Source organism: Malurus melanocephalus, unplaced genomic scaffold (genome assembly GCF_030028575.1).
Source record: "Malurus melanocephalus ecotype Western Australia unplaced genomic scaffold, MMel_1.1 scaffold_577, whole genome shotgun sequence".
Lineage (NCBI taxonomy): Eukaryota > Metazoa > Chordata > Aves > Passeriformes > Maluridae > Malurus > Malurus melanocephalus.
In genome coordinates, this window is record NW_026623809.1 from 149,907 (window position 1) to 175,412 (window position 25,506).

At 50.5% G+C, this 25,506-nt stretch overlaps 1 protein-coding gene across 1 annotated transcript in view; it reads left to right on the forward strand.

The window, feature by feature from the left end:
- The first annotated feature begins 3,239 nt into the window (after positions 1 to 3,239).
- The window catches only part of BAHD1 (bromo adjacent homology domain containing 1), a 34,623-nt gene continuing 12,356 nt past the window's right edge, over positions 3,240 to 25,506 (forward strand). Inside the window, exons 1-2 of the mRNA XM_057382620.1 lie at positions 3,240 to 3,495; positions 22,929 to 24,560. Coding sequence (XP_057238603.1) covers positions 22,946 to 24,560 — 1,615 coding nt within the window. The 5' untranslated portion in view covers positions 3,240 to 3,495; positions 22,929 to 22,945. The remainder of the gene's footprint in view (positions 3,496 to 22,928; positions 24,561 to 25,506) is intronic.

Genomic DNA, 25,506 nt, shown 5'->3' on the forward strand with positions numbered 1-25,506 from the left:
GTTTGCGAGCTGCTGGTGGAATGGGAGCTTTCCATCGGTTTATGGCTGTGCAGGAAGCTCTGGCATTCTCAGGGATGCACTGCCTCCCCACCTGGGTTAAAAAGAGGTACTGCCATTCTCCTGCCAGCACAGACAGSAGAGCTGCAGGGTCCCTTTCTTTGTCCTTTCTGAACTGCTGGGGGATTTTTCCTCTTCTTGGATTTTCTGTGACTTTTTWAAACTCACCACATTTGTTCCTGAAGGTCAGAGAGCTCTGAGCGTGCTTTGGGGTATGCAGTGCAAACACCCTTCTGCCAGCCCGACCCCCACTGAGGTGCTGGGGCTCTTCCCTGTTCTCCTGAGGGACAATTTAAGTTTTTACTCCCAAAACTCAGAGTTAGAAAACGCAAAGATCCTTTTCCTTGTTTTCCCTGTGTTAACRATGAAATCCTCTTCTTCCTTCTTTCCCTTTAGCGCTGGTTCAGCTGTGTGTGCCTGTCCCACCCCAATACCTCAGTGGAGATGGGTGCAATGAGGGACAATCCCTTAATCCCTGCTGGTTCCTGGCCCAGCTTCCCCACAGCCATGGGGCTTTACAACCCCTTTTACCAACAGGTCCAACCTCAGCAAGGTGCTGCCACAGCCTGAAGTGTGAGCTGGGGACAAAGCTGCTGCTGCTCGGGCAGTCTATAGCCCAGTATGTTATCCCTTTCCCATAAAACAGGCCAGAATTTGGGGTAGGAAGATCTCATGTCGGGGCTTTGGCGGTTCATTCTTTTCAGTTAATGAGGGGAGAAAAAGCCCAAACTCTGCGTCTCGGCTGTGTTGCCACCTGACAGGCTGGAGCCCGGCAGACACACAGACATATTGTTCTGGAATCAGCAATTAACTTCCCATTTTTCCCCCTCACCCCTCTGAGAAAGAGACGAGGAAAGGCCCCACTTCAGAATAAATTAGTTTCTCAAGAGAGAAGGAGCTCTGCAGATGGCTCTGCTTTCCACTCCAGTGCAGCTCTGGAGCACACAGTTCCTCATCCTCAACCTGTCCTGTTCCAAACACCTGGAAGAATGAAGGTGGCCTCACCYCCACTTTCCCCAAAAAGCAGCTGTTAAATGACATTTGTCATCAAACTTCAGCATGAATTYTGCCCAAGTGTTTCCCTCTGGAACACCGTGACACTGTAGGTTTATTGCTTGAGAYGCAAGGTGGCTTCAGAACTTCAGAATTCCCAGATTCTTCACTTTTCCACTCCAAATATCACTCTGTTCAGCTAAGGAGTCTGAGGTGGTAGATTTTGGAAGCCACTTGRACATATCTAACAACTGGAGTAAGTGTGCTCTGTGTAACACTGAAATTGAATTCAATCTGTTGTCAGAGCRCTGTGGTTTCCCTCCTATTCCTGTGGCTCACAGCAGAGGGAAGAGCTCCAATAAAATACTGTTTTTAGGGAACAGTTTGGCAGCAATATGAGCTGACTTTCCTTTTCAGGTGGTGAGAAGCTCTGGTCTGAGGAGACAGAACATTTGTGCTTGTAGAGTGGCTCTTAGTGATGTCCAGCTGCATTATAGAGCCTGGAAAAGTCTCATCCAAAGGTTGTGTTTCCTAAGAGAAGCAGTGAAATGGGGTAATCACAGAATATCCCGAAGTGAAAGGGACCCACAAGGACCATCCAAGTCCAACTCATAAAGGATATCAGARAGCTTTTAAGGAGAGCTGTCCTGCTGCACCTTGAGAGCTTCTGGGGGTGTAGCTGTAAGGTTATTCATTTTTCCCTGCTCCATCACCAAYGACTGGTATTTGTTTCAGGAATCAGTGTCTCCAAATAGCTCAATTTTCCCTCAATCTTCTCTGTGTAACATCTGGATCCTGCAAAAATCATACCAGTGCTTCATCCTGCTCTTGTTTACAAGATCCCTGTGGACCAGGGATCAAGGACCACCAGAACAAGGCAGGAAGTATTTCAGGCTCCTAGGTCTCCTGCAGTTTAGTTGAATTTCAAGCAGACCATCAGGRTCTCACCCTTATTGTCTATCTATCTCCTGGAGCCCCATGGGTTCCACGTGCCAATTCCTTCCCAGCTGTTCTCCAAGTTTAAAAGAAATAGGACAGATTTGGCMCTGGAACAGGCTCTCCAGGGAAGCGGTCACAGCTCCAAGCCTGACAGAGCTCAAAAAGCATCTGGACAATACTCTCAGACACATGGTGGGATTTYGGGGCTGTCCAGCACAGGACTAGGAGTGGGGCTGGTTTCCTGTGGATCCAACTCAGGAGAGTCCATGATTCAATGGAAAAGCCCTATTTTGCAGCTGATGGAGAGGCTTCAGTGATGGGGATGTGGTACTGCTAAAGATACTGATTAAGTAACTTTCGAGGCTTGTTGGGTCTGCTTTAGGGCTTCAAACCMAATTTTTGAGGGAAATATGGAGTTTTCCTAATGTTCTCATTGCTGCCATGTCTCATCTATTGGTAAGACCACTTAACCCATGGACACCTGAGCGTCCCAGTGAGGACAGGTTCTGTGGGGAAGCTCTGGGACACCTGAAAATTCCCCGTTGGCCTTTTTTCCCCCTAAAATGCAACGGGATATTCCCCTGGTGCTGACTCACAGGGCTGTTCAGGGGCAGCCATCACACACAAGGGGGGTCGGTGGCCTTTCCCGTGTCCATCTCGGGGTGGGAATGACGGGCGCTCAAACCCGCTCTGCCTTGTTCCTCTCCTCCCTGGCAGCTCTCCGCGGAGCTCCGGCCGGACCCCTGGGACTTCCAACTTTCCCAGAGTTTGGATGCAGGGCTCGGTTTAAGTGTAGCTGCCCCCGGGATGCGCCGGGCACACCCGGGAGGTGTGAGGGCGTCCCGTGCGCTTCTGAGGGACCGACGGGGGAGTCTTTGACAGGCGCGCGAGGACGCCTTACGCCCCCGTCCAGTAAGGGAATCGCGGCCATCTGGGCTGTCCCGGAGTCCCGGCGGCGCGGTTATCCCGGTTTTCCCGGTTATCCCGGTTATCCCGCGCCACGGGCGAGGCGGCCGCGGTGTGAGGGGCTCCGTGAGGGGAGTGGGGGGGGCGCTGAGGGGGGCTCGGGGCGGGGGCGGGCGCGGCGGCGATTGGCCGGCGCGGAGAGGAGAGGCGGTGGTGATTGGCCGGTGCGGCGGGGCGAGCGGCGGGCGGCGCACGGCGATTGGCTACGGACGAGGAAGCAGGAAGGAGGCCGGAGGCGCTCGCGGCTTGCGGGGAGTTCGCGGCGGCGGCGGCGGCGGCGGCGGCGGCGCCCCCGGTCCCTCCTCCGGTCCCTCCTCCGCCCCCTCCTCCGCCCCTCCCGGCCTCTCCGCCGCCCGCTCCGGCCTCCGCCCGCCCGCTCCGCGACGCCCCGCGGCCAGGGGCGGGCGGCGGCAGTGGCGCCTCGTCCCCATCCCGCAGCCGAGGAGGCGGCGGCGCTGACGCAGCAGCAGCGCGGAGCTCGGGACTCGCGGCGCTCCCGCCGCTGGATTTCTCCCCCCCGGGGCCTGCGGCAGCCTCCCGGTGAGTCCACACGCGGTCCCCGCGGCGCCGCCTCGTTCCTCCGCCCCCGGGAACTCCGCCGGGCCGGGAGCAGGTGCCACCGCCCCCGGGTTTGGAGGGGCGGGGGGTACCCGGGGCCACCGGGAACTTTCCGCGGCGGCAGCGGCGGCGGSGGAGCGCCGGGAGGGTACGGCGGGCTCGGCGACGGATGGGCCGGGCCGGGCCGCCGTTACCCCGCGCGGTCCCACCGGTGCGAGGCCGGATCGGCCCCGCCGAACCCCCCCGGGCTCCTCCGCCCCGGCCGCTCGGGCAGCACAAAGGCGGCGGGGCCGGGCCGGGCGGGGGGGGCCCGGGGTAGTCGCGGGGCTCGCGGCCCTGGGGGACTCCTTGCCCAAGGGGCCGCTGGCCTCGGCATCGCCGGATCGGGGGCGATTCCCAGGGAAAGCAGCCGCTGTCCTCGGCCCCTCCGGATGCCGGAGCTGAACCGGCGCTGCCCGGCCAGGAGTTGGCACAGGACGAGCTGTCTGGGTTTGGTGTTTTGGGGCTCCCCACGCCCGAACGGGGAGATGATCCCCTCTCCTGAGGGTTGAGCGGGTGAGTCCGTCGAGTTCCCGATGGTTTGCAGGATGTGATGCCGGGCGGGCTGTGACCACCGTGTCCCTGTCAGGCAGGTGCCATCGAGTCTCTTTGGGGGACAGCGGAGCAGTTTTCATTTCCATCGTGATTTTCCCCACTTGCCCTGCGCTCCCCGTGGCTCTGGACATCAGTCCTTTCCTGCCGGCTGCTCCGGTGGCCGACGGCTTGTTTCCTCTTCTCCTTTTGTGTAGCGGTGGCTCCTAATGGAGGCGGCTCGGCTGGCTCCCTCTTTTCCAGCTGCTTCTACAAGGCGCAGGAGCCAGCACATGTGACTGGGCAGATCTCGGGAAGACTAGCAAGTGCTCCCCGGGCTGCTGCTCGACAGCCAGCCCCAACACGGGGATACCCACGCCCCGAAGTCCCTTTCCCTGCCCAGACACAGGGAGACACGGAGACCCCCTCTGTTTCACAAGAGCAGCCGTGAAAACTTAAAAAATACGAGCATTTGGGATCTATTCTGTTTGCCTCTCCCCCTCCCCTCTCTCTTTCCACGAAATGCTTATCTGAAAGCGGTTCTGGTTGTGTTTTGTTTTAAAGAATCCAGCTGCCCCTCGTGCTCGCTCTCCATCTGAAGTCATCATTGTCAGGAGCAGGCGAACCTCAAAGCGAGAGGCTTTGCCGAGCTTTTGCTCGCCTGGTTAATTGATCTGTCCATCAGTTTGCCACAATTAGCAAGCGCTTGTTCCACGCTGAGGGGCTCTGTGGTGTTCTGGGGGGCTCGGGGTTTTATTTTAAGGCTTCTGGACCTCGTGGCTGTGAGAAAGAGTGACACGAGCTGCGTGATAGACTGATGCTTTTGAAATCTTAATGTGATTTAAATACCAGCACACTGCTGATCGCTTTAGCAGAAATATCCTGCTCACATATTCATTCTGAGCCATCCTTCACGTTTGTCATGCCCTGGCTACCTGAATCATTCCCGTGCTTTAGCTGGAACTGTCTGAAATGTTTGCTGGCAATAGGAAATCGTGTGTTAGTGTGATTTACCAGGGCGTTTTGGATTTAAACATTGATTTCTGTTTGTTTTCCTCATGAACTCAGTGCAGCATTTCCAACTGCTTTCCAGCTGCTCTTCTCAAGCAGAGCAGGGAAATGTAGCCCTACTGATAGGTGTAAAATGAGCTGGAAAACRCTGAGCCTGCTGGGGAAAATAATTCCCCAAACTTTGGTGCGAGTGGATCCTTTCTGGAGGCTTTATTTGCCGGGGGTCGATGGTGGCAGTTGCACATAACAATAAAATGCAACTTAGAAATGTGGGGTTTGGGGGAAAAACAGTCAYACCCTTGTGTCTTGAGGCAGAAATGTTATTTTGGAGGCCACTGACGTGTTCTCATGCGACTGAATCATTCAGTTAAGTGTCGGTGCTCTGTCCTTCTTGCCAGTTCRTCTGCATCACCTTTCTGTCTCTGCTCTGGAAACTTTAGTGTATATTTGGCTTTTTAATCAATATCACAGGACGTGTAGGATTGGAAAGCCTCTGGAGACCATCCCCACCTAGACCAGGTGACACAGGAACACGTCCAGGTGGGTTTGGAGTGTCTGTTCCAAACAGACACTGTTCCAGTGCTCTGCCACCCTCAGTGGAAAGTTCTTCCTCYTGTCAGGGTGGAAGTTGTTGTGTTTTAGGCGATGCAGGTTAATTTTGTTTGCTGTGGTGGTGTTAATCGCTGTTGTGTGACTTGGAGGCTCTGTGAGACACGTGTGCTGGTCCCGTCTGTGGAGATCCGATTTAGGGAGCKCCTGGCCATGATTTGGGGGGGAAATCCACCCTTCAGCAAGAGCTTTACTAATGCTGCTGCAGCACTGAAAATAAGCCCTTAGCAGCAAATCTGTCCAAAGTAAACAATTGAAAAGTAATTAAGAATGGTCGGCAAAGGCGCACTCGCTGCTCAGCATCGTGTTCAGATCGCAAGGAAATGAATGAATGATGCGATCTGGCTCTGCAAAAACAGGAAAGTGTGCTCAGATGGGCAAATATCACATCCAAAAAGAGTTGTGTKGAGCTTTTTTTTGCCCCATCTCCCAGTTGGTTGTCCCCATTTGGACATCAGGAGGCATTTCTTCATGTAAAGAGTTGTCAGGCACTGGAAGGGGCTGCCCAGGGAGGTGTCCAAGGAAGGACTGGATGTGGCACTCGGTGCTCTGGGCTGGGTGACAAGGTAGTGGCCGGTCACAGGTTGGACTCAGTGATCTCAGAGGTCTTTTCCAAGCTCATTGATTCTGGGATCTCAGTTAATCTGCACCTCATGGAAGCAGCAACGGAACAAACCTGGTGTCACACCCAACCAGCTGAACTAAGTCACAGCTCTCATGTTGTTAATAATAAATGAAGCAGCATTTCAGATGACTGAGAAATTAAGAAAAAAAAATTAAAAAGGCGCCCCAAAGAAGTCATAAACCTGAAAAAAGCTTCAAACACAAGCTTGTGAGCTGGCAGGGGCTGGGGTGGCTGGGATGTGACAGAGAGGGATGTGCAGGATCCCAAGGGATTTCCCCATCCYAAGGCTCTGTCCCTCTGGTTTGCTCTCCTGCTTGAACTGATGATGTATTTATGTGCCTGTTTCCAGCARCTCTTAGGAGAGCTGGGTATGTTCCCAGCTGCAGATTTGGGCTGTCTTCAGATATTTCTTCAAGGGGGAASGCTGGAAGACGCTGCCGTTCTGGATGCAGATGGTGTTTAAAGGGAAGAAAARGGGATGTTTTGTGGAGGATGCTCAGAAGGAATTGTGCCCTGTGTTTCTTCATGAGGATTGGAGGCTTTGGGTCCTTCAGCAATACTTGCAGCTGTCCAGCATGGTCGTTCCTTTTTTATTGGGACCCAAGACTTGGATTTAATGGCAGAAAATAYTGAAATTCGTGGCCAGATTGTTGCTCTGAGTGAATGAGTTACCTGTGAGAAGAACATTATGATTTAACTCTATGCATTCACACTTGTGCTGGCACCTGATATCCTTGAAATGGGGAAAACACACTTAAATTTAATACTACTGAGTTTATTTCTTAAAATAGGAAGAAACGAGATTGTGTGGAACAATGCCATAACTTTGGCCACTTACTGTCTGGATTTGCTATTTTAGCATGAAGCATTATTATAAATTAAGTAGAATAAAGTAGAGTCACAGTAATATTTCATATGAATAAAAGAAACCCTTCCATCAGAAGAAGAGGACACTGGAAAACTTTATTGTGCTATAAAGTGAAATGAGGGACTGATGTTATTAAAGAGAGAAACCAAGGGTATAATTAAGAAAAATARATAAAAATCTGATTTAAAACCAATTCATATGGCCCCTCTTCTCTGGTCCTGTCAATATTTGTGCCATTGGAGTTTAATTGATCTGTTTCATGTTATTTTTTTCTCTGGCCATGTGGGTGAAACCCCTATAAAATCAGAGTATGGAGAGCAGGCAGGATGTAAGAAGTGCAGTCAGCTGAGGGAACTGAACCTGAACCTCTTTGTGAAATCTCTGGACTCTCAAAATTACAGTTTTATAATTTCCAAAGAATAATTTGAGTTAAATCATAGCAGAAGCCCCTCAGTGGGGATGGCAGTGCTGCTCTGCTTCTGGAGARAAGTAGCTAAAAATTAGAATGGCTGCTCTGGGGGAGCGTTTGTTTTCCCTTCAACCTGCTAATTATTGATATACATTAAATYTCAGGATATCTTCCATAGACGGTGGGTGGTTATTAACTCCACATGGGTCAAAAATAAGTCAACGGACGCTCTTGATTTCTGCCTGATTTGTGAGTGACACTCACATTTGGCGGTGCTGGCTTCTTGCTGCTCGGCGATGGGGAAACGCGTCGATGCGTCTTTCCTTAAATTGAAAGATGTGGGAATGAGCGATGTAACACCCTGCGAGCCCGGTGGCAGCGGGCAGTCCCCCCTACGGTCTGAGCCGTGCAAGGTAGCGGRCAGCTAAATAAACACCATTAAATGGGGAGGGAATGTGTGTCACTCCCCGGGAGCGCGGCGTGCTCAGGGCTGTGCCGCTGCGCTTTTCCCACGTGGCACGGCCGGGAATGTTGTTTTTATCACCTATTTTAGAAGCTCTGACTTGAATTAGAGGTGCATTTTCAGTAGAGGTGTTTGGTTGGACCTTGGAATCCCGCGGTTTGTCATTCTCCTTCTTCGCCGTTTCAAACTCCCAGTGCCTTTGGAGACCGGCAGCAGAGGATTTGGAGGGGTATTTGCTGCCACATGTGCAGCCAGGCTCGGTGACAGGAGTCTGGTGGCATCGGCACGGTGTCAGCTCGTCCCATGGGATGGCACAGCCGGCAYGGCGATGCTGGGAGCCTTTGGGATCCGTGTGCTTTGTGGCTTCCTCCTTCCCGTGCCCAGAGAAGGGGCATGCAGCCCAGGTGGGGATTTTGTCCTGCTGTATTCCCTGGGCACTGCCCTGCTGTGCATGGAAGCGCTCCGGGAAAAGGCACGTGGAGCGGGTGGGATTTGTGTTAAACGTGTAGTGCTCAGGAATGAGATGATGCCTGGGCTCAGAGCTGCCGGGTGCTGCATTCCTTGTGTCCCAGTTCTCCTAAACAAAGGTATGACTAAAGAAAATGATGATTTTTAGGTCTTCCCCCTTTGTAAGGCACATCACAGGAGCGCTCGCTGGCACCCATTGTTCTTCCAGCAGTTTTTGAAGGGCTTTCTCACACTCAGCTTTGAAACTCTAGAGCTCGGCAACCTTGATTTTTGTTTTTYAAAATGAAAGATCTTGGCTTTTAAAGGCTGCCTGTGTTTCAATATTTCAAATTATTTACGAGGCTCTTAGAAATAAAAAGCAGGCGTTTTCCTCACATTGATTGGAATAAAACCGCTTTTCTGGCAGCTGATTTTTTTTGCTGTCTGAATTATCATCCTTGAAATAAAATCCCAGTGAAAGGGAAGCATCGAGATCCCAGGCATTGCTTCCTACTTACACCGTGCCTGGCCTTCTATTGTTCCTGCCTGTGGCCTGTGGGAAGCACAGAAAATCGGGAGCTTCAGCCAGCCTTCCCGCAGCACGGCATTATCCCGTGCTCGTCTTCATTGTGTCTCCGAGTGCCTGCGGAATACTGGAACAGGCTCAAATTGACGGCGCAGGAGAGGAAATGGGGAGTTGCGGGATGCGAGGAAAGGATGAGTGAGCCGAGTTTGGGCGGCAGGAGGGAGCAGGAGCCGCGGGGAGCGTGGCCGAGCGGCCGCAGGGAGATGCTGCCAGAGCATCCTCCCGCTGCCGTGCTCGCATCCTCRCCGGGCAGGTTCGGTAAACTAACGAGCATCTTAGCTGGAAATGGTTCAGGGTACACATCCCTGAAATCCCGTCGGGATGGCTCACTCTCTCCRGGCGCTTGGTGGGTTGAGTGTGTTCTCGCTGGTTCAGAATTGGGAGTTGTGTGAAAAAGAGCAGGATTTGAGGCAGGGTGGAGAGGTCTCTGCCGAGGGAGGATGGAGAGGCACCGGGGGGAATGCAGGCAATGAGGATTAAGCTGCAATAATCACATATTGGTAAATATGGAAGGTGTGGAAGGAGGAGGGAGGCAGAAAAATGCAGGCTTGTGGAGAGAACTAGTGGGCAGCAGGAGGTTTATTTTTTGTTAATAAAAAACTCCTAATAAACAGAGGCAAGAGGCATGTTTTGGTTTATTCCTTTGTTCAGCTCAGCCAAAGTCGGTGGAAGGATTCAAGGTTGGAGATGGCTCAGAGTAAGGAGACAGCAGCTCTCTCCAAGGTGAACAGGATAGTAAAGGAAAAGGATTTGGCAGCTATAATCACGTGTAGACAGAGAAAAAAAGATATTTTCTTAAAATCCTGGCTAAACGCCAGGTGGCAGGACAGGTATGGAAATCCTGACTTGGACAGGTAAATCCCAACCCAGGAATTCCTTAGGTTTCAGCAAATGGCACAAGCAACAGAAGAGAGCCAGGCATTTCTGGGATTTATTCCTAGCCAGGCATTTCTGGGATTTATTCCTTAAAAATTATTTGGTAATTCTGACTGCCTGGCACATCCCTGGTTCCTGGAGATGGTCCCTGTAATAACCAAGCAGAGCACCTGGTGAGGGGCAATATGCAATGACTACTGGCTGCCCCCCTTTTCCTTCCCAGGTGTCATCTTGTCCTTCCCAGATGCTGGATTTCATCAGGAATCTCTAGGGATGTAGTTATTTAGGATTTCTACTGCCCTCGTTGTGTTTTGGTTGGAAAGAGGTGGGTCCTTTCCAGTTTTGTTGGGACAGACAGTGTGATTGGGAAGCACTGTTTAGCCAACGTTCAAAAAAAAAAAATCCATTTTAATTTCTTCCCGGTTCTGTGTCTTCCTATATAGTGGAAGAGGACCCAGGGAATAATTGCCATTTGAGAATAAATTGTCAGCTTTGCTGCAAGTGCAGTCCTGACACCTCTGGGGCTGTAAAGGAGTGATACAACGCCTGTCCCTGTCGGTGTCCATGGGTCAGCATTAGTTACCAGGAATAACTTCAGCCTAGGGATGAAGTTTTGGATTGCAAGTGGCTTAATTACAGTGYGGATGGAGCATCGCTGTCTGTGCTCAGCCCACATGTGATCTGCAGCACTTCTCCTGCCTGAAGCCACTAATGAGCTTAAGAAATCCCCTGTTTTCTCAGTACTTAACAAAAATTAAATCCTTCCCTCCYAACAAAACTGGTCGTGTGCTCGGCCGTTGCTTTCATCAGGAACAATGGCTGAGCACTGACCTTCCTGAGATGCCACCTCAGAGCTCGTTACTGAATAATTAGGTGATCCTTACCCTTCCCACAAAGCTCGGGGGGTTGTTTTTTGTATTGATAACGTGACACATCCCAAGGCTCAGCCTTGAATTTCAGGCACGGGGCTGTTCCAAACTCCATCTGTCCACTAAGTGAATGTCAATCCAATTTAAGCTTGCATATGTTTCCAAGGAAACCATGGGAGGCAGTGGGGAGAAATGGATYGTGGAGGGGCAGGGAAGCAAGCACAGCAGCAGGGCTTTGACTTTTCACTATTTAAATATAATTAAACCGCAGTTCACTGTAATAACCCTATATAGAGCAGTGTCTAGAGGCCTTGAGGGTCGGACGGTTGCTCTTGGACCTCGTGTCTTGTGTGTAAAACAAACACAGTGAATTGAAAAATAAAAAAGGAAAGTGGCTTCAGGTGCTTCCATGAGGCTTCAGTCCTGCTCTGCATTTTCTTATGGAGATCCCAGAATCATTTTAAGTTGGAAAAGACCTCTGAGAATCATTGAGTCCATCCTTGGCCAGACCAGAGCGTTGAGTGCCATGTCCAGTCATTCCTTAAACACTTCTGGGGATGGGGACTCCACCACTGCCCTGGGCAGTCATTTCCAATGCTTGAAATCATRGATTTGGGTAGTGAGGGCCTAATTTTCTTTCTGTTGGGTTGGAAACTCATAAAAATCTGTCCAGCCCTCAGCTGAACRAAACAAGCTGTGAAKGGACCAAAAAGAGTTTTTATATCARTATTTAGACCCCCACAAAAATATAAAAGGAAAGTGTTTAGGTAGATTTAATATCAGCGTGCTGGTCATGTTAAAAGAGCCAGGCTGGAAGAGGCTTGGGGCAGCTTGGGCTGTGGAAGGCATCCCTGCCCACAGGGGTTGGAATGGGATGATTATTAAGGTCCCTGCCAACCCAAACCACTCCAGGATAAAACACCTTAATGCTGCACRCTGGTCTGCTTGTGTTTGGAGGGCAGTAACAGTGACAGGCATTGCCTGGGGAGCAGGAAAGCTGTGAATATTGGGATATTTGCTCCTGATCYCTCAGATCAGCTGCAGGTGCTGCAGCTCCCCAAGGGCGCATCCTTCACCTGAGGTGTGAGAACTTCCAGGCACGCTGGGCTCAAGCAGAGGCACGTAAGGAAAGCTGCGAGGTGACACTGAGCAGGAAGCCCCAGAGGTAGCTTGGGGTCTGTTCCCCTTGCAGACCTGTGTTGACCACAGCAGAGACCTGACAGAAGTTGTGGCATCCTCTGGGAGGTGTCGCTTGGGCTCTGCCGGTGCTCCTGCATGTGTGGCAAAGTTGTAAGCAGGGTGGGAAGCAGCAGAACTGGAGACTCAAACTTTATGCTTGATTTCTGTTCAGAAAAATGAGGGTTTTCCCACCCCATTTCCAGGAATTCATCCGGAATTGAGAGTTTAAGTCCTGCCAAAGCCAGCACTGTAAGTGTGCCTGACTTTCTGGAGTGAAGTGTGTTTCTACGTGTTAATAGAGCTGTTAAATAAAATGTTTATCTTGGTTATTGAAATGAAGAGCGAGGAGCTAGCTTTGGAGCTCTAAAATRGGATATTATCTGTCATTTTAGTTTGAAGAATGCTGCTGCCTTAAAATGTTTTACTATGACAAATAGCTGGAGCTGAAAYGCTGGTGTCTGGGGATATCCTGTATCCTTGCGCACTGTGACTGCAATCGGAGGCAGAAACCCCTCAACTCAGAGCTGTTTGCAGCTGTTGGCCAGGATCAGATCCTCTTTGGATCAAATCTCCTGAGATTTGGACTGCCAGCAGCAAAACTGGCTGAGGGGAAGTGTGTGCTGGGCACRGGCACCAGGAACCGTCCTTGGGCTGAGCTGTGGGATGGCAGAGGGGGGTTCAGGCTGCTCGGGGGGGCTTTGTAGCACATTCCTCCTTATCAGCTGTTTACCCTTCCACACTGGGCACAGCCTGGGAAAGCAGAGCTTGCTGCAGCTTACTCGGGTCTTCCAGCAGTTCCTGGAAACTTCTGACCAGTTCTCCTGACGTTYGACCAGTAGCTGCGAGCGTCTCCCGCTGCCACTTTGGCTCTGCTTCAGCTGGCAGCTCRTGCAGCTTAGGAATCCCTCTGGGATCACCTCTCCAGTTGCATTTCCCGTGGTCTGGCTTCACATGTTTTCTCCTTGTGCCCCACTCCTTGGAGCCAGTCTGAACTGTGTGTATCTTTTACCCTCGTGCTCCTGTGCTGGTGGCTGGGATGGATGCGGGCATTTTTCCTTTCGCCATCTCTCTGATCATGTGTTGAACACCTCAATCTCCAACCACTGTTCTCACATCCTGGAGCTGATAATGTAGGGGTTAGTTCTCAATTTTTGGTTGGTTGGTTTGKTTTTTCTTTGTTTCTCCACTTGTCAGTTCTAGGAGCTCCTCAAAAGTTTTGCTGTTTTCTTCCCTATTAGGAATATTCTCCTTGAGGCTGGAAAAAGCATGTAGAGGGTGTTTTTGCAGTGTCGGAGGATGATTTGGCAGAACAGCTTGTGTAGCACTTGTAGGACTCTTCTCCCCACTACTCAGCACACCTGGATGTTGGGAATCTACGGCCTGACTTCAAGGGACCTCCCTGAAAGTCCAGTCGGAGGCACCTGCGGCATTTCCCCAAAACTAGGCTGCACTGTTTAAAAGCTCTATGGTTCCCAAGAGGAAGCTGTAATTAGGCTCCTTTGCCAGAGAGCTGATGGTTTATGCTCTGGAGTTCCCACTGCCTCCATGGTGACCTGCCCTGGTGGGAGAATAGAAGCATTCAACCCCCCCAGGATTCAACCCAGAGCTCTTGGGACCMAGGGTGTGACTTGTCATTGTTCTTAACCATTCCTGATGCTCTTTAGTCTGTTTTGCCTCCTGGCTGTGAAATCCAAGTAATATTTCAGTGTGATGGAGTTCTTATGGCCCACCTGATTGAAAAAGTCGTGGTTGTGGCCTGGAGAGCTGAGTGTATTTAATTGCTGCCTTTGCGAACGGCCGAGCACCCATGAGTCGATAAATGCACCTTAATGAGTGCATATAAACCATCTCACTCCCAGCACGGGCTGCAAACACAGTGGTTACTGGGATTTTAGCATGGAACAACATCCAGCTCCTGCTTGAATTTTCTCTCCCCAGATTTCTGATCTGTGCTGGCTCTGCTCAGAACCTTTGGCAACACCGAGTTCCTCTGCTTCCTGAGCTTAAATGATTCAGTTTGATCCAAATTTGAGTGATCCCTCTGATAACACCCTAGGAATTAAGGAGCTTGTTCTCCTTGGAGGCCTCAGGAGCTGCAGCACCATTCAGCAGTGCTGCATTTCCTCAGGCTGACCTAATACATGAAACCAGTTGAGTTGTGAAATTTTAAGTGGAACTTYTTCACTTACCTGGTGAGTTACTGATTTGTAAATACCTTCTGTGGCACTAATGAGAAGGAGGAAAGGTTTAAAGCAAGTTCAGGTTGGCAGTTCTGCCTTAGTTATAATGGTGTCACCAGAAGATGTGTGAATATACACGTGTATTTGTGATGGCAGTTAGTCCTGTATTTTGTGAATGAAAAGAAATTGTGCATTTTGAAGCCACATATGGACTTTCATTCCAGAAGTACCCAAACTATTTCATGATTCAGGGAATGCCAGAATGGTTTGTGTTGGAAGGGACCTTAAAGCTCATCCATTTCCACTCCCTGCCTTTGGCAGGGTCGCCTTCCACTGTCCCAGGCTGCTCCATGCCCCATCCAACCTGGTCATGGACACTGTCAGCAATGGGGCAGCCACAGCTTTTCTGGGCAACCTGTGCCAGGGCCTCAGCACCCTGACAGGGAAGAATTAGATTGTCTGATCCTAGTTCAAATCCAGCAAAGTTGGCTCCAGATTTAAGCTGTACTCAGCATTAGTGCAGCAGGGAAGGAGAGGGTTTGGTTCCAGGGRTTGCAGTGAGAATGCAAGAGTTCTGTAAAGTTTTTCTTTGATACGAGTTCTGGATTGGGATTGAAACTCTCAAATGGAAAAGTGCTCAGCCTAAGTCATCCCCTGTTACCTTTGTCCTCAGCTGGGAATATGTGGGGTAAACACTGGTGTTTCGAGTGATGATCAGAAAGTGAGAATAAAGAAGTAGAAAGTCTGTTTTCTTTTGAAATGTCTGTTAAACTTTGACTAGAAAGAGGAATCAAAACCTTTGATGGAGGAAATCCCAGTGAGCTGTTCTACTGTATGGACARCTCGCAACCCAGCTGAGGGTGCAGTGACGTGCTACTTTTAAAACCATAGAGAAATAAAAGATATTTCCAAATGCAAGATGATACTGTCTGAAGTACTTATTCTAGAACTGAAAATAATTTGGATAGCAGTTTTAGCCTGAAGAGGTAGTTCTGGTCAGTGTATTTCAGCTGGAAATGAGTAGAAACATAAGAATCCTCAAAAATTCTACATGAWCTTTTTCTTTAACAGAGCTTTGTTTTGCCTGCTTGGGTTTAAAACTTCTGTCAGTTTAAGTTGAGGGTATAAACGTGCATGTCTGTTAAATTTTCAAATTCAGGCTGTCTTTTGCCTCCTCTCAGAGGTGATAACTCCTGGAGTCCATACCTGGAGCTGGGTGCTGAGGATTTGGACACTGAGGCGGGGCACGGGCAGTTTTGAGGGACACTGAGGTGGGGAAAATGAGGTGATTATTTAAAGGRAAAAGAAGCATTTAAATAAAATGTTTAGTTTAATGTCACAATGAAGGAATGCCTTGCCATTCCCTGAATTTTCCTGCCTTGCTTTTTTCTCCCCTAAAGCCTGTTCTGAGCTTWTTGAGTACAAATGTGTTGTCTTTGGATCCTGAGGGTGCCGTGCTGACAGTTCCCAGTCAGGAGAGAGTGAATGGAGACCTTTGTGGGAGAGACGTAGCGGAGGGAGGAGAAGGGAAATCCGGATCCAGAGATAGGGATGGCAGTGACAGCTCCCTGACATGGAGAGGAGCTGGCAGGGATGCACCTGCCCTTGAAATTCCCACAGGCAGCACAGTTTGCAGCCACACGTGTAGAACACGGAATCGCAGCGCAGCTTGAATTATTTAAGCTCAGCAGCTTGAAGGAAGCTCCTAAAGCAGTCRTGTAAGGGTCTGATTATAATATATAGAAGAGCTTTAATATTTACTATAGAAAAATCTTWCACCTTGCTCTTCAAAATAAAGCCTTGGGAATAATTTGTTATTCCATTTTGTCCGTGGAACAGGAAGGGTGCCAGAGCTATCTGAGCAAAGTGACATATGATTGATATTTTACCAGACTCAGCCTTCTGCCGCGAAGGAATCGAGTTTGCATTTTGCATATATGAAAAATCAGATGAGCAGGGCTTGTGTGGGTTATTTTTTTTTTTTTTAACCTTGATTGGCAAAGCCTGCGCTCCTTCTATAAACACGACTGCAAAAGCTGTCCCGGAGTATTTTTGACTTGGTTTTTCAAACTACTTATAGGCATGTTTTAGGGTGTTGTTGGTRTAGCTGTCACATGGCAGCTCAGTACAGAACCTATTTAAAGCTGTAGCAGGCAATTCTGTGTAAAYGGGTGATATTTAGTAGATCTGGTATTTTAGAGAGTTACAGAATCCCAGAATGATTTGAGYTGGAAGGAACCTWAAGAGYMATCTCATTCCACAYCCTGCTACAGGCAGGGACACCTTCCACTATCCCAGGTTGCTCSAAGCCCTGTCCAGCCTGGCTTTGGACACTTTGATCCAGGGGCATCCACAGCCTCTCTGGGCWGTCTGTGCAGGGTCTCTMCACCCTCACAGGGAAGGATTTCCTCCCAATATSCCATCTAACCCTKCCCTTTGGCAGTGTGAAGCCATTCCCCCTTACCCTGGCACTATCTGCTCTTTTAAAAAATCCCTTCTTGCTGCTGCTGTTCTCTGGGATATTTCAGGGTTGCAGTATCTATGTAAGCTTCAGCCTTGTCATTTTTCCAGGTGGTCCAGTGTGCACCTCCCATCCTTTCCCGTGTTCCTCTTGCCTAATCTCTGGCCTCTGAATGCTTGCATTAAAGGGAAATAACTACATCACTGGGGAGTGACGCAGCAAAAGCCAAGTATTAAAGAATCTCTTTCCATCAAATTGTCAGCCTGGAGACAAGCTCAGCCTCTTTTCCACCCCCACATCCTTGCACTCGCCTGCCAGTGCCAGGGAATCCCTTTGCCCTGCCTGGGCTTTGCTTGCAGCAGCACACTTATCCATGGTTCTCCATGGGTTACTGCTGCTGCTGTAGCTGCAAGGCTCCTGTGGGAAGCACAAGTGATGGATGCTGTTTGGGAATTGCCATACRCTCTATCACCCTCCAGAATCCATTAATTTCAAGTTTCCTTCTCATCCTGCTGCATCCCTCCCTAACCCGTTGAAAGGCAAAGAAAATATGTCCCCTCTGAGAGAGGGAAGGAGGTCATATTATCCATCTCTGAGCAAACTAAGGGGACAGAAACAAATCCTGGTCTCTGCTTCCAGTTTTCCCTGGGTTTCGAGTGGGTTCGGAGGTTTGGGGAGGTTAGGGGAGGTTAGGGTGGCTTTTGCTGTGGGTAAGCACAGCTTTTGCATCTCTTCTGCAGAGAGCAAGTATGAAACTGTGGCTGTGCTGTTGCCTCTYGAGCTCTGGCTCCACCTGAGCCACTTTCAGTGGGGTTTGGAAGGCTGTGAACAGCATCAAAGGCACCAGAGCTTCCCACAGACACACAGAACAACGCTGCTTTATGTCGGGGTCACAAGCAAAAGGCTTGTGATGGCTCTTGGGGTGGAAATCCGCAGTTCTTCAAGGCTGTAGGAAGTGGTTTTGCCGGTGTTGATCACGGGTGTGCAGTGAAGGCTTTGCTTTCAAAACCTTGGGGTTTGCTTTTAGGCGGATAGGTACCAGATCCCWAAGCTTGGGGGCTCCAAACTTGATCCAGGGTTTGGTGCCCGATGTTGRAGCCGCCGAGGTCACTTATCAGTCCCCACATTTGTTTTTCACTTCATCATTTCCTGCCTGTTGTGCTGGGTGGCAGCCTGTCACCTGGGACACAGTGTTACAGCTTCCCAGCATCTGTAAGGGGGGAAGGAAAGCCCTTGCTTTTCCGAGAAAGAAGGTGCTTTTCCAGGCATCACSTTAGTTATCCAAACAACCTGCCTTCTTGTTGATTTTGAGGAAATACCCTCTGACTCTGCCCCATGTTTGTACATTGTATTCTTCCACTGGTGTTTTCCTTCTTATCCCCTTTGCCACCCACCCCTCTTTTTAACTCCTCTTTTCCCTCATAGTTTTTTGCCATCCTTTCTCCCCGTCTTTTCTTTTTCCCTCCCTTCTTTTTCCCCTCCATTTCTTTTCCCCTCCTCTTTTCTCCCCTTTTTTTCTGCTTTCCTCTTCCTGAGAACGCCGTTTGCTGAGGCTGCAGAGAGTGTGAGAACAGCCAGAGAAATGTAATTTTGTCTTCCCCAGACAGAGCACTGCCACTGGCAAGATCTGAAACCAGATAAGCAAGGCTGAGCCAGACCTGCCYGAGGAATCAACCGGGGAGCACCTCGGGGATGTTCCCAGCTCTTGCTCCGGGTTGTGTCCAGTGGGATTTGCTTCCTGTGCCACTGCTTTTGGACACACTCAGTGCTCGGGGTGTGAAGCCCTGGACTCTGGTTGCAGTTGTCTGTGATTTATCACGGCCACACACAGGCTGCAAAGCTCCCAGCTGTGTGGCTGGAGCACACACACACAGGCTTTCACAACAGGGGGGATAATTACGGGTGTTGGAACTGGCAGTGGAGCAGAGCCCAGGCCAGGACAGCTCCCAGAGATCCTCTTGGCTGTGCCAGAGTTGCCCCACATCSCTTTTTACACAGCCTTTTGGAAGCTGTGGAGGCTGTGCATCCACATGGCTTTCAGGAGCTGCTGGCAGTGAATCACAGAATTCTGGAATGGTTTGAGATGGAAGGAATCTTAAAGATCCATCCCCCTGCCAYGGGCAGGGACATCTTCCGCTGGCTGCTCCAAGYCCCCTCCAACCTGACCTTGGACACTTCCAGGGATGGGCAGCCACAGCTTCTCTGGGCCAGGGTCTCCCCACTCTCACAGGAAAGGATTTCTTCCCAAAGGCTCATTTATCCCTGCTCTGGTACAATGGTCAGAGCTGTGCTGATGAGTGAGAGAAACCAGCCCTTTCTGCAGCCTAATGGACGCTGTAAAAACAGCTTTCTCCAAAGCGTGTGGATGATGGAGCTTTCAGTGRGTCTCTGGAGAAAAATCAGAACTGGATCCTGGGAAGACAAATTGCAGCCTCCAACAGCTACAGATTTTCTGAACGTTTGAGAGGGAGGTGATGCTTCCACTCATGGGACATGCGTGGCATTCGAGGAACTGAGCCTGGAATACCTGATGCTGCTGCGATTTATCCGGATTTCCCAGAGCTCCTGCGAGGCTTCTTCCATGCAACATGTTCCTCAGAGCAYTGGGAATTACTTGCCTGCAAAAGCAGCAAGGAGAAAGGAGCCAATCCTCCAGACACTCACAGTTGTAGGGCTGTTGTCACAGCATAAGCTGTTCCAATGGAAATGGATAGACAGGATTCAAGTAGATGGGGCTGAGAGTCATCAGAGCAGTGCCGTGCACGGAGAGGAGGATTGGTGTTGTCGTAACTCTTTGTCTGTTATTGAAGTGCCAAACGGATTAGGAGCTTTAAAAGCTTTAATTTCTGTGCTTTTGGCATCGTCTCTTGGAACGCGCACGTCTCCGTAGTGAAGCTCAGGAGAGGAAATGGGGCTTGAAGGGGTAGTCCCAGACTAGTTTCTTCTAATTTCACTTGCAATCAAGTGCTGGAGAGGGAGAGACAGATGCTGCAGCTGCGTGATTACAGAACATGCAGCTGTTATCACACTTGCTTCTTTTCCTGCTAATGAGGCATCAACTCTCTCCTGAGTTTGCTGTTTGGGTAATGGCTTTATTCTAGCACGAAACTAGAAGTGGTTTTCATTTTCCTTTACTCTGARCTGGTTTGGGTTCAGCAGCTGACAAGCTGGTTTTTCGGAACTGGGATGGTTTGAGGAAGAAGTTTGCAGAGGAGGGTTGCCCAGAGAAGCTGTGGCTGCCCCCGGATCCCTGGCAGTGTCCAAGGCCAGGTTGGARKGRGCTTGGAGCAAGCTGGGCTAGCAGAAGGTGTCTCTGCCCATGGCAGGGGGTTGGAATGGGATGAGTTTAAGSTTCCTTCCCACCCAAACCATTCTGTGMTTGTATGATAAGGGAGCAGCAATTCCAACTAACTTTAAAATGTTTGGTGGGCTCTGGGTGCAGCTGGATAGACTGAGCTGCTKGGATCTTTAATTTCTAACACCTCAGTGTCTTCTCACCATTAATCCAGTTCCTTGGGTGGTTCTGGTTTTAGTACCTTCACTTTCAGTTCTTCACATTGTCTCATGCTTTCTTGGAAACTTSTGGGCACTGGCAGCTTTTCCTCGCTTTGTGAAGCAATACAAAGGTGGAGAGTGGATGAAGAGCTCTGCCACGCTCCCTTCCCAGCTGGCAGGAGCACAATACTCCTTGCAAGGAAGCTCGGCAGGACTCCGATTTTGAGGAATGATGCATTTGCCTGTCGGAGGACTGAGTTTTGAGCAGTGTTCAAAAGCTCTCTGTGTTGTGCTGTGGGAAGAGGAGGGATTGCTGCATCCCAGGTGAGCTGGGAGCAGGAGCATCCCCCTCACAAAGCGATCCATGCAGTGCAGGTGATTGTGGAGGTGTGGAAAATCCTCTGGTTAGTCCASCATGCTGAGGATGGGTTTTGTTCCATAGGTGCTGACAATGAATCATAGAATCCCAGGATGGTTTGGWTTGGAAGGGATCTTAAAGCTCATCCAGTCCCACCCCCTGCAATGGACAGGGACACCTTCCACTAGCCCAGCTTGCTCCAAACCCTGTCTAGCCTGGCCTTGGACACTGCCAGGGCTGAGGCAACCGCAGCTTCTCTGTGCAACCTGTGCCAGGGCCTCTTCACGCTCACAGGAAACAATTTATTCCTATCTTAGTAACCCATCTAACCCTGCTCTCTGGCAGGGTGAAGCCATTCCCCCTTGTCCTGGCACTCCAGGTCTTTGTTCAAAACCCCTCTGCAACTTCCCTGTCGGCCCCTTCAGCTACTGGAAGGGGCAGTTAGTTCAGCCCAGAGCTTCCCCAGRCTGAACAATCTTAATTCTCTTATAGCCCATTCCCTCAGTCTCTTGCAGCCTTTTCCTAACTTCAGAGCAGCTCTGGCATGAACACCTGTAGCATCCAGTTTTTAGCAGATATTCCAATTCATTTGAGCACAAACCCCCCAGGCCCAGTCAGACTCCTGCCTGTGGGAAACTGAGGACAACAAGGTGCCTGATGCTGGATTTAAGGCAAACCGTGGCTGTTCATTTTGGGATTTTCACTTCTGCCAGAGGCTCATCTCTCAGTAGGGACAGTAAAAAATAGGCTGAAAGTTGCAAGGAAACACTGGTCCRTATAGCCTGGGGAGAGTTGTCTTCCCCAGGGCATGTTCTGCAGGATACCTGCTCTGCCTGTGCCAAATCCTGCTCTGCCTGAACCATTTTTTAAAATTATAGTCCTCTTCCAAACTCCAGAGGATGCATGTGGTCATTTTAGCCTCTTGTGCAGAATTCYAGTTCTGGAGGAAATTCTGTCTGACTTGATCCTCCTAATTCCCAGAGCCTGATTTTCTGATAAGAAAAATGTGAGCGTGTATAAATGTTTGTTCCCCACTGAGCTCTCCTGTGGGGCACCAGCCGTGGGATATATCCTGTTTAAGAGGGTTTAAGGACTCAGTCACCCCAGAACACTTTGCCAAGAGCATGACATCTAGCAAAGCACTGTGCAAACCCCAGTGGGTTTCAATTCCTGAATTTCCCTTAGTTAATGCATATATAAGTAAGGCAATTAAAACACATCGGGCTTATTTCAAATAGATAATCTAATTATCAGCTTGATTAAACCATATCAAATGAACAGTTCTTGTAATTCRGGAGCTTTGTTCTAATCACTGCCAAAGCAGTAGGAGCTTTAATTAAAAGCCTCAAAAGTGGCAGACCAGTGTCAATTGAAGGGAGTTCCAGCCCGAATCCTGATTGCAGGGAAGAACAAACCCCTCCTAGGTGGATGCTGATATAAAGATCAGCTTTTTGCTGCCAATAAATGGAATTTGACTATTTTGTAAATACCATTAAATGCAAGTAATTGTCCTCTGCTGCTGTTTCTGATGCTCAGAGACAGATTTAATTAAATCTGTTCCACTATCACTCATTTATGCTGACATTTTTTCTGTCTATAGGTTGGTATCACCTAGCCATATCCTATCTCAGCCTTGGACCTACAGCTTTTTGTGCAAACGTGTGCTTCAGACTGCAAAATTCCTTAATTAAAAATTGGGTGCTGGATAACTCAGGAAGCCCGGGCTTCTTTTTCCTCCTATGAATGTATCTTTAGGGCCTCTCTGCCCATCGTGATTTGGTGTTCAATGCCCACAACCTTTTTRAAACACAACTGCAGGGAATGACAGGAGCAGCGGGCAGCCAGGTTCCAACCTGCACAGGGATTTGCGTGTATTTAATTTATTAATGTTGGCAGGTCTCTGCTTAATAGCCCAAGTTTTCTTTTCACCTGAGTAGGTGGACTTTTTGTTTTTCTTTTGCCTAATTAATTGTCTTGGGAAACGATGCTGGAGCAGCCTGCCTGTATCAACATGAGGCAGTCACAGACTGGGGGTTATTTCTCCCAGCTCCCTGCCCCAGACCTTCAGATTTTGGAGATTTGATGGGAATGTGTAAAGTGTTAGGAACAGCATCAGAGTAAGAGGGAGCTAGGTGAAACAGCTCTCTGCCTGGACCCAGCCCTTCCCAGCTGCTATGGCATTTGCCATCACCACCTTACTTTTAATTACTGTCATGTTCCGTGGCTTAATATTAAACCACATCTAATTGCATCCTGTCTCTTAATTGGCTTAACTGGCCATCACCCAAATGGACTGTGCTGTATAGAAACAAGCTTCCCCAAATATTTCCTAATTGGCAGTTGGTGCTTTGTGAGGAGATGGGACCCTCTGAGGGATATTAATAGATGTTTTCTCCCGTTCGTTCCCAGGATTGGACATTGATCCTATGACGCATGCTCGGAAAAAACAACTTTTCCTTCTGAAACATCCAGCTGGTTCTGCTGGCCAGGCCTCGTCGCCAACAGGCAGCAGGAGGATGGACAGGGCCAACGCAGAGCAGCGGGACAGAGATGCCTCGGAGGCTCCGAACTGTCCCACTGGGTTTGTAGGGAATAACAAAAGCAAGAGTTTGCGTGAAATACGAAAGACGTACCCACTGCGGAGGCGGCTGCACCACTCAGTGAACAAAAAGACCTGCAAGGTGCTTCTCACCAGGCTGGAGGATGTAGCCAAACAAACCCCGAGCTGTAAAAAAAAGCAGCTTCCCAGCTGGGTGGAGGGTTTGGGATCTGCTTTGTTCTCYGAACAAGTTCAGCCTGTGGGAGCGGGCAAGAGTGACTCATCCGGGGAGAAGTGCACAGGAACTTACCCTGGGCCGGAGAAGGACCTTGATCCCGCTCCCTCGGAGCCCAGGAAGCGCCGGCTGGCCTCGCTGAACGCGGAGGCGGTGAACAACCTGCTGTTCGAACGGGACGATGGCTTGTTATCTGGCAGGCGCTTCCGCAGGGACTCTGGGAAGGCYGCTGGGGATTGCACCCTCAAGGGCTTGCAGTGCAAAGCCGGTGACAACTGGCCTGCCCTGGAAAAACCGGCTGTGAAAACGGGGAAGGGAAAGAACCGGCACGAGCCCAGTCAGAAATGCAATAGCTGCGAGCATTCGCTGGACGAGGTCTTTGATGATGGGGCAAAAAGGGAGGATGGTGCCATCTCCTACCATCCCACCCCAAAGAGACTGGCCAGCCTGAACGCCGTGGCCTTCCTGAAGCTGACCCATGAGAAAGACCAACCCCTGAAGCAGAGGAGTAAATCRGATGGAGAGGGCAAATCTGAGAACCACTGTTCAAAATCTACACTCAAATGGGCCAAAGCCGGTCGGAAGAACTGTGTCAAACCCAAAAAGGAAGTGGCTGCCTTAAAAATGGATGGGCAGCACAGCTGGCAAGGCCAGTCCCGGGGCACRTTTGGGAAAGGGGAGCGGCGGGACTCTTCCAGGCTCTATAGGACGATAGAGCCCGTCCCCTACGAGTCGCTGTCTGGCTCCTACGCCAGCACGGAGGGCTTTTACCACAGACTGCCTTTGCTCATGGGAGGACAAGCTTCCATGAAGCCGGAGTATGGAAGACCCGGAGAGAAATCCCCAACCCCCAAACAGGAATTTCATCAGCCTTCCTTTCCCGTGCAGCAGTTCCCTCCCTTGCCCGTGCCCGGAAATCACGCGGATTGTGGATGTCTCTACGAATCCTCCGATCTGACTCCGTTGAACGGGTTTTATGTTTATTATGGCCAAAGTGGATACAGTGGCTACTCCCCCTGCTCCGTTTATCCCAAGGACGAGCTGTCGCAGGCTGCGACCTGCGAGGGGCTGCTGGTGTCTCCCGGCTCCTTGCCGTCGGGCGCTCATTTCCAGCCGCTGCACTGGTGCAGCTCTCCGTACTGCTGCGGGGAGGGAGCGGCCGTGAGCAGCTACAGCGTCTGCGGCGTGCTACACGTGCCGGAGGGCAGGATCGGCAGCGTGCACGCCGGCCGGAGCGGCTACCCCTACAAAATGCCTTTTGCAGCAGGTAAGGCGCAAAGTGCACGCAAATCCCGGCCGGCGTTCCCGGGAGAAGAGGGTGGCTCGGCGCGGAGTCTGCTTGCCAGGAGGCGGCTTCCCTCTGCGAGCAGCTCCTGCGGCTTGGAAGGAATCCGCCTTCCACCTCCCCTTCCCCCGTTTTTAGCCCGGAGGGTTTTTCCCACTGAAAGGTCTTGTTGGTGTGGAAAGCASAGAATCGGTGAAAGGATTTGGGCAGTGAAGAGGTGATTCACGGCTTGTCGTGCTGGAGCTGAGGCTGAGCTTTGATCTGTGTGAAACGAGCAGGGCTGGGTTCSTGCATGCCATGCTGCTCTGTGCGAGCGAGCGCGGGGTCAGGAGCGCACTGGGATGAGTTATTCTCAGATCCCAAAACCTTGCTCTGGGGGCTGAGGCATTCTCGCAGAGCCTGTGGAGAAGCAGGCATTGCCTCTGCTGTTAGACTCTCACGGTGCCACCTGGGGGGTGCAGGCTTTTTGGATTCCATGGATCAGTGGTGGCAGAGCTGTGTAGGGAGTTTCTGCTGTGGTGGTCCAAGTGCCAGGCGCACTGTTAGTTTGGGAATTCTTGGTCCCATCTTTGCTCTCTGTGTTTGACAGTGAAGCACAGGAATGGGGAGGGGTGAGGGAGTACGGAATCAGTCATTACCTGCCCGGCTCTCCCCTGTCCCCGCCTGCTTTTCAGACTTCCTTATCTTGGAGCTTTGCCTCTGCCGTTGAAAAACAGCTTTTTAAATATTTAAAAGTGGAGTGTTGTGTGTGGGTTATCAGACACCAGCACTGTGTGTAAAGCCATYGGGCTGGACAGTGCTGCAAACAGTCGGTCTGTAGAGGAGGCTGCTCTCCAGCTGCTGGGAGTGCCAGCATGGGATCTTTCCACTAACCACGTGTTCCAGGCAAGAGCTGGCACGGCTTACCCACTGAAAACAGATTTTCAGG